Source organism: Pagrus major, chromosome 13, assembly GCF_040436345.1.
Source record: "Pagrus major chromosome 13, Pma_NU_1.0".
NCBI classification, from domain to species: Eukaryota; Metazoa; Chordata; class Actinopteri; order Spariformes; family Sparidae; genus Pagrus; species Pagrus major.
Window position 1 is genome coordinate 12,888,000 of NC_133227.1, and position 8,879 is coordinate 12,896,878.

Here is an 8,879-nt window from a genome sequence, read left to right on the forward strand (position 1 = left end):
TTTGAGTGTTTAATAGGTTTTAATAAATAGGTGTAGAGAATGAACGGCAGCTTTTCAGTGAAGATCTCTATATCCAGCTTTCTGGTCAGTAAGATGACAAACCACATCTACTATGCCTTAAAGGAAAAGTTCATCCAAAAATTAAAATTCAATCATCTTTACCATATGTTTTTCTGTGAAGTTCCTAAAATGCTTTGTGGACTGCGACACTTCACCCTATTTTCCATGGAGGTCGGTAGATAATGACTGAATTTTCATTTTAGTGTTTGCGTTACCTATAACATTCAGAATAAGTGAAATGAAGTGCATGTGTTGTGAGACTATGAGTGAGGGATTAGTGAACAGCAGTGTTGGTTTTGTGGAGGTTTGAGAGGAATTGCACATGAGCAGGCGAGGTGTGACTGAGAGGCTCCCGAGTTCACAGATGGTTGAACAGCATCAAGCAGCAATCTCAAATGTTTGTGGTATGCTCGACTAAGGTACGGTCCAGTCTCCCTCTAAAGATAATAAGTTATTTTTTAAAGGGCTGGATTTAGGCAGTTATAGTAGTGATAAACTCATGAGCTTTTTATTTCAGCACATGAGTTCGACTTCATTACTGTAGGTGCTAAAACTATATTTTCTCTCTTTCCAAATTTCTTCCAGGACCGTCTTAAGTGGGGCCCGCAGGTCAGAGTTGGCCTGCCATAAAGTTTGATTTGTCCCACCAGATGTTTCAAGCAAAAATGTTTAAATTAAGTACAAAATTGTGATATAAATAGCTTTTTATTTTGTTCTTTTATGTAGAACTATGTGCTTTTTAAATATGTGGGATCCATTATTATTACTTATTTTTCACAATCTCAACATAGTGGGCAGGGACACTGCATAGGAAGTCAGTCAGGTAGTTTTGGCTCTCCAAGGAAAAATATTTAGCCCCCCCATAAAGGGCCTGTAATAGCCTATCATAAGACTGTACTGCCATGTTTGTTTTAAGGGGTCTGGGACTTTAATAATGACAACACCTAACTTGACAGAAGACAAAACACAAGCCAATGATTAGACAGCGGGAAACATCACGGCTGTTGACAATTAAAAACAAAAAGTTGTGTTTCAGTTCTGACCTCTGTAATGTTCAGTAGTCTCTTGTGATGCTGGACTGAAGTGAGTCTAGATTGTGGAATCCTAAAACTGCGGCCTTTAGGGGGAACTTTGAAGATACAGCAGAGAGGATATGAAGCACTCCTCCAGAGACTTAAGGTTATGGTCAGTTTCAATTTCCCCGATCATGGGGCTGAGACTAAAAGACAGCATGCAGACTTACATTACATAAGTGAGGGACAATGCAATTTTGGTAAATATGTAGAGACTCATTAATTGATCTCAATTCCCATGTATTTGAAACGTTCTCATCAAAAGGTTTTAGTTTCCCCTTTATGCAGATACATCCAAATGGCCAATAAACAACTAATATATTGTCATTTTGTATTATTTGATTTATACACACAGAAAGCTGGTAAAGAGCAGCATGTTAAAAGCCATGAGTTACTGAGTTTTTACATACAGAGTGAAGTTACTATTGATAGATTGTGTAAGTTTATCCAGTGGGCAGTCATCAGTGTTCATTTGCTGTGACTTGGGCTGTTGGAGCTGCCCTGCACAACCTGTAAAATCACACGTGAGCCTTGCTACCTCTACTGGAGAAATGTATGCAGTGCTTACCAAAACTGTCGTCTGTCACCCAACTCTGGGGAAGCCTCTGTGTAGGGAGATGATTTACTGCTGGAGATCAAAATATTTTGAAACACAACAATATAGTGTGGCATGACACCATAGTGTTCACATGCTACATAGTACTGGTTCAGTTTATGTGGCCTAGACCTTGCAAACACAGACCATACTCTTTCTTAATGGGATTACAGTAAACAGCATGTTACAGGCTACCTTGCTGGACAACCTACCTATCTCTGTACTTTGTACAAGTTAGTTCTGTAAATCCTACATTGTGTGAAGTGATTACATAGGCCTACCTGCCATTTTGCACCACCAAGAGTGAAAGGAAACATGTAATGCAGTCAATGAACCAATGAGCCCATTTCCACAAGTTAAAGAAAAGTAATTGATGAAAACTTCTTCTTTCCATGGTGAGTCATAGTTATAAGATAAAAAGTCAGAATGATGAGATAAATGTTGATCATCTTCCTCATGATTATAATGTTTGTATCTCATACACTTTGACTGTTTATCAAGTCATTTAGACTTTTAAATCTCATAATTATGACTTTTTATTACACCATTATGACTTTTAACTCAAAATCTCACCTTTTTATCTCATAACTAGGCATATACTAACTTTCTAATCCCACCATCGACTTCTAAATCTCATAATTATGGCTTCTTTTATCTTTAACTGGCGGGAATAAGCTTCCATAGTTTCCATCTTTAGATACAAATGTTTTATTTAAAATAATTATTATTACTATTATTATTACTATTATTATCATTATTATTATTATTATTATTACCATTCTTAATTTTATCATCATCATTAAAGAACAGTATATAGTGTCTTTCCTCACCTTCTAATGAATTAGTAAATTAACTTTCTTCGGGACACCAAATGAAGACAAGAACCATGCGGTCCTCGCATTTATCGTCAGTAGTGTAACAGGCTTAAATTCGCAGTCTCTGATCCAAAAGTTCACAAACGAACAGCAGCCCCACCACCAACAAGTAACCTATTAACTGACCTGTAGTTTAACTAACAGATTCTAGTGTTTTGTTTCCATCATTACCTCTTCCTCCGTGTCTGTAGAGGGCAGCCCGCCTCTGTGCCTATGTAGAAAAAGCATTTGTTTCTCTCCGGGACAATTTACCCTGCGTACCATCAGAAAGAAGCGCCGCATTCTCACATTTCCACAAGTGTGGCTGCACAGGTGAGTTTACATTTATATGATAACTGTAATAAATACTTCAGACTTTGGGCCTTCACATTCAGATACAGAAACATATTTTCTATCATTCATATCCTCGCTATTCGCTCTAGAATCAAGAGGCAGCGAGTAATGGTAGTTACTGGAGTCAAAAAAACAATGAATGGAGCTAGCTAGTTTGCTAACATCACATTAGCTAGCGTTAGCATAGAATAGTCGAGGAAAAAAATGTAAAATGAGTGACTTCCGCATATAATATGAGTCAATTCCATGTTTCTGAAAACCGAGGTGGGTGTTGTTTTATTAAAAAAGACAAATGCGACAAATTTAAAGGCACGGCAATGTGTTAAACGTTACTATCTCCTTGTGTTGTGACATGCGTTATAATTGTCACTATGACAACCGACTGGCTAAGACAGACTCCTGTAAGTTAAATTCATGAGCTCCAGCTCGCTTCACTAACTTAATGTTAGCTCTAAAACCAGGGGTGAAACCTGAAGCCTTTTCTGTTTCTGTTTAGTAAAAACTAAAGCATCATCAAGAGGTACAAAGCGTCCATGGAAATCTCCCTGATCCAGGAGTCACTTACACACATACTGAAAAAAATCAGGCACTGGGCTTTTGCAAACAAGATTGGAAAGTATATGAAATCTGGATTATTATATTGAAAAATCCATGTGACTTTTACTTTTATTGGAGTTTGATGAACCAAAAATCTAACTCCGTCTAATCAGTGCAGGTTATAGGTGTCCATTCTTCAGCAACAGCCTATTTGCCCTGTTTTGACAACATAGAAAACGTTTTTAAGATGCTGCTATCAGCATATCTTCCAGAGTATTCCTGTACAAAACTGTTCAGTATGTATGATTATTTCTCCATACTGTTAAATCAGAAGCCTTCTTCACTCCTGGCTGTGGCCTAATATCAGGTGCAGTCAGCTACCAGTTGCACAAGACGGAGACCCTTTCAGGTTTTGGATGCCTTTTTAGAAGGTGTAAGCCACTAATAAATGTGGTGGTATTTCTCTAAGATGATATGTTGTTCTTGAGGATCGTAATAATTAGCATTTCCCCTGTTGTGTTGTGAGCAAAATTCAGTACAAAGATCTGAATTTCTGTTGCAACAGTCACAAATACTTTTTAGCCAACTTTTGCCTGCTCCTTTGTTTCAGTGTTATAACATTGTCCCTTAACCTCAGACAACTAGGTCTTTTTCCAATGATAAAGAGAGTAAAAAGGCTGGGAGTAGTATTCATTTTTTGTAACGATTCATTATTTTTGTTATGTTAAAGATGGCGACTACAAAGGTTCCAGAGGTTCGTGACATCACACGGATCGAGAGAATTGGTAAGAATCCACATTTCCACTTGGACCTTGACAGTTCAGCTGTTTACAGACACAAGTTAATGATTGATAAATATGGTTTCTGATCTTCCAAATGTGTTTGATTTTAACATGTTCATTTCTATCTTGTGTTTAGGAGCACACTCTCACATTCGTGGCCTTGGTTTGGATGATGCATTGGAACCGAGACAGGTAGGGTTGAGACTTTATAGTATGTAGCTGTTGGACTTGTTCGGTTCTTTAGCTGGCATTTAACATCTAAAGAGATGTCTTTAGTGTATATATCTATAAGGAAAGCCTGTTTACCTGGATTAAAAGTACATGTCAAGTAACTGTTAGACTACCGCAGTATAGGATTATAAGCAGCAATGTTGTAGATTCAACAGATACATTAAATCACAGCACAGAATGATGTGCATTAATATGTGTCAAATTTGGCTTCAAGTGTACCTGTTCCTGTTCACCTGCAGGTGTCTCAGGGGATGGTTGGCCAGCTGGCCTCCCGTCGGGCAGCAGGGGTCATTCTGGAGATGATCAAAGATGGCCACATCGCTGGCAGAGCAGTGCTGATCGCTGGCCAACCTGGCACAGGAAAGACTGCCATCGCTATGGGTAAGGGCCACATTGGAGGCTTTCCAGAACACAATATCATTTCATCGTCCTCCCCTGGAAGTCATATTGTTGCCTTGCATTGATGTAATTGGCCTATGTTATGTTTTCATCAAAACAAGAGTTCCTGCTCCCACATGCTGTAGCTGAGTATACATTCAGCTGAGATTTTTTCTATGCAGGCATCGCCCAGTCTCTTGGCCCTGATACACCCTTCACAGCGCTGGCCGGTAGTGAGATCTTCTCCCTGGAGATGAGCAAGACCGAGGCACTGAGCCAAGCTTTTAGAAAAGCCATCGGAGTGAGGATCAAGTGAGCGAGCAAACACAATTATTATGTTTAGTAATTCTCAATGTTTGAAATAAATGGCTTCTAATAATGGGTTTCTTTCTACAGAGAAGAGACAGAGATCATTGAAGGAGAGGTGGTAGAAATCCAGATTGATAGACCAGCCACTGGAACGGTAGGCTGCTATAAGTGCACTTATATCGTACTGCCTTATACAGTTATTCTTTTAGGCCTGCCTTGGAAAATATTTCACAGAATACACTATTTGAGTTCCTACACACTGTGCTGTCATCAAAGACAAACTTACATGTTTACTTTTGTCTCTCAGGGTGCAAAGGTGGGCAAGTTGACTCTAAAGACCACTGAGATGGAGACGGTATATGACTTGGGCAACAAGATGATTGACAGTCTCAGTAAAGAAAAGGTTCAAGCAGGGTGAGTAAATCTGTTGTTATTTCATCTTTACATATCATGATTAGGGATGTGCCTCGGAACTAATTTCCTCCTTAGAATAACCGACTAGTCTATAAGTGATAAAACATTTGAAATTGAGCACAATTTAATCTATAAGGGTAAACGTAGTCCCCCCAGAAATTTTGTATGTTATTAAGAGCCATTTGAAACCTTTCATCACATTCTTCAATAACCAAATCCTATTTTAAAGTCTTTGTGCCATGCAATATGAACATTGTACATTATCCTAAAAACATGAAAACTCACTGAAAAAAGTTAACAAATAAACAATTTTAAACATAACAAGAAATATTAAGGAAACATGCCTGATAATTACAATGGAATTTTCATTGGGTGAATGCTATCCCATAGCAAATATGGTAAAAAATAATTATCAGTCGTGAGAACAACTACCAGTAATAGGTGTAACATCTTAGATGCAACAATTAATGGGTGTTATTTTTGTAAGGCAACAGTTGACTTGGAAAACATGACATTTCATTTACTAATTATGTTAATATGCAACAGAAATGTGTACAATAATACAGTGATAATAAGTTTAACCAGCTGGCTGACTAATCACGTACATCCATAATCAGGATCACTGAGGCCTGTCAGACAGCCGTATGTGACTTACTCTCTCTCTCTGCGTTTCCTCTCAGAGATGTTATCACCATTGACAAAGCCACTGGAAAGATCAGCAAGTTGGGTCGCTCCTTCACCAGAGCCAGAGACTATGATGCCATGGGAGCTCAGGTATCGATAAGATTTCACTGCTTCAGTCTTTAATTCACACTCGCAAACTAAAGTAGAATTTCAATGACCATGGCCTTGTGTGTGTTGTCCTTGTAGACTCAGTTTGTGCAGTGTCCAGAGGGAGAGCTGCAGAAAAGGAAAGAAGTGGTCCACACGGTGTCCCTCCACGAGATTGACGTCATCAACAGCCGCACACAAGGCTTCCTTGCTCTCTTCTCCGGCGACACCGGAGAGATCAAGTCTGAAGTCCGCGAGCAGATTAATGCCAAAGTGTGTGAGTGGAGGGAAGAAGGCAAGGCCGAGATCATTCCTGGGGTAGGTTCAACTACATGTGTGTATATTTATATTTGCTTTCTCTGTGATTGTACTTGACTAAGTTTATACATTTGTGGCCTCAGGTGTTATTTATTGACGAGGTCCATATGCTGGACATGGAGTGCTTTTCCTTCCTGAACCGAGCCCTGGAGAGTGACTTGTCCCCAGTTCTCATCATGGCCACCAACAGAGGCATCACTCGGTACTGTTTACGCCTACACTTTCTTTCCATCTGAGGGGTCTCATTTAGGAGTACACCAATACGGATATTTTTCCCCTGATACCATCATTTGGAGAACTTTATTTCTTATAACCTATATATCTGGCTTTTTGATTTGACTATTGTAAAAATACTGAGTTCTAGTTTTAAAATTTATCTGAATAAGCTTTTCATCCTGAGAATGATCAAAAATGTGGCTAAATATATTATGCTATATTTCTTGTGTCGCTTTTAACCCTGAATATTAAAGATATAACTAAGTATCCACTCTTTTGTTTCTCAGAATCCGTGGCACAAACTATCAGAGCCCTCATGGCATCCCCATCGACCTGCTCGACCGCCTGCTCATTATCGCCACCTCCCCTTACACCGAAAAAGAGACGAGGCAGATCCTCAAGATCAGGTGAGAATCTGCGTTCATCATCTGTGTTTGCTTCTTATCAGTGTTAAAAAAGGGAAGTAAACCTGCATGGTTTCATTTCAGGTGTGAGGAGGAGGATGTGGAGCTGAGCGAGGAGGCTCACACCGTCCTGACTCGCATCGGCATGGAGACATCGCTGCGCTACGCCATCCAGCTGATCAGCACTGCTGGACTGGTGTGTCGCAAACGCAAGGTAAGCTCAGTCTGAACAACCAGAGTGTTTTCAGCTATAACGCATCTAAAGTCCTTGTTATGAATATTTACATGCATTTCTTTAGTCATGAATTCCTGTAGCCTGTGTGTTGATGTCATCTGTGTGTTTTGGCTTCTCCAGGGGACAGAAGTCCAGGTGGAGGACATCAAAAGGGTTTACTCACTGTTCCTGGATGAGGCCAGATCCTCTCAATACATGAAGGAGTATCAGGATTCCTTCCTCTTTAACGAAACACGTGAGTTTTCTATTAGTCCTCTGCTAGTAAATCCTTGGCTTTGCATCCCACACAGCAACTGTTCACTTTGATGCTGTAAAGTAATATCAAAGTCAAGCAATGCTTCAAAATGCTGAAACAGATTCTAAGCCAGGGGCACCTGCTGTTATCTGCTGCAGTCATTAGAGAGGATTTCAGTTTTGACATGCTTATTAAAACTGTTCTGCGTAGTGCTGATTGTTCTGTAGTTTCACAGCAAAGCAGAAAGCGAGAGCGATAAGAAAAAAGGTATATACAAAGGAAAAAATTCCAGCTCAGCTCAGTGGTTCTCTAGTAACCTCAGCCCTCTCATTTTATAATTTTAAAATAAAAAATTAAACAAGGCCTTTTAGAAAATGCAAAACAGAATGTGATATGTACATTTAAAAAGAAGGTGAATGATGTTTCTACAAAAAAGATCTGAATTCTACGTGAGATGGTGAATAAGCGTGATGTATCTGTTCTTACATTTCAGAAACGGGTCAGATGGACACCTCTTAATGAAGACGAGCACTTTCTTTTCTTTCTCTCTGAAGTTTTTACGTTGTCATTCCCCTCTGCTGTTGGAGTCAATTCAGAACTGGATTTTACTTCAACTTTAGGAGACATTGAAGATAGAATTCAGATGTATTCATATCACTGAATTTCCCCATATTTTTCTTCTCTGTTCAACTTTGTTCAAATTCAACACTGAACTGTGACTTAATTCTAAATTTACCATGATGCTGTTCTTCATCGAGGCCTTCCATTCCTTCAGTGTTTTCTTTTGTTGACTTATCTTTACATGGTTTATTTTTATGAAAATGATTAAACAGGCTTTTGTAAGCACACTTTGATGATTTGTCTGCTTGTTTCTCACTTAATCTTGAATGCTACATGACATATTTAATTCAGGAGAAAAGATAAATCAGAACATCGTACCACAACTTTTGTTTCATTTTACATGAATAATACGACCCACAGCAGTTTCAACAGCCTCACTCAGTTGTGGTACTTAAAAGTATATCCAACCAAGACTGCTGTTAGCCCAGTGACCTAGCATCAAAGACTAAAACCTTTCTGGAACTCCTCAATATTTGCATGGAAAGCTCTGTC

The 8,879-nt window shown here is 39.0% G+C and overlaps 1 protein-coding gene across 1 annotated transcript; it reads left to right on the forward strand.

Moving 5' to 3' along the window:
• The first annotated feature begins 2,860 nt into the window (after positions 1 to 2,860).
• ruvbl2 (RuvB-like AAA ATPase 2) lies at positions 2,861 to 8,620 on the forward strand. The gene is made up of 14 exons (XM_073479384.1): positions 2,861 to 2,915; positions 4,204 to 4,258; positions 4,392 to 4,447; positions 4,726 to 4,867; positions 5,047 to 5,176; positions 5,261 to 5,327; positions 5,481 to 5,587; positions 6,268 to 6,361; positions 6,458 to 6,676; positions 6,760 to 6,878; positions 7,180 to 7,299; positions 7,381 to 7,510; positions 7,652 to 7,766; positions 8,260 to 8,620. The coding sequence occupies exons 2-14, from the start codon at positions 4,204 to 4,206 to the stop codon at positions 8,283 to 8,285; spliced, it is 1,380 nt and encodes a 459-aa protein (XP_073335485.1). The 5' UTR covers positions 2,861 to 2,915; the 3' UTR covers positions 8,286 to 8,620.
• Positions 8,621 to 8,879: the final 259 nt, after the last annotated feature.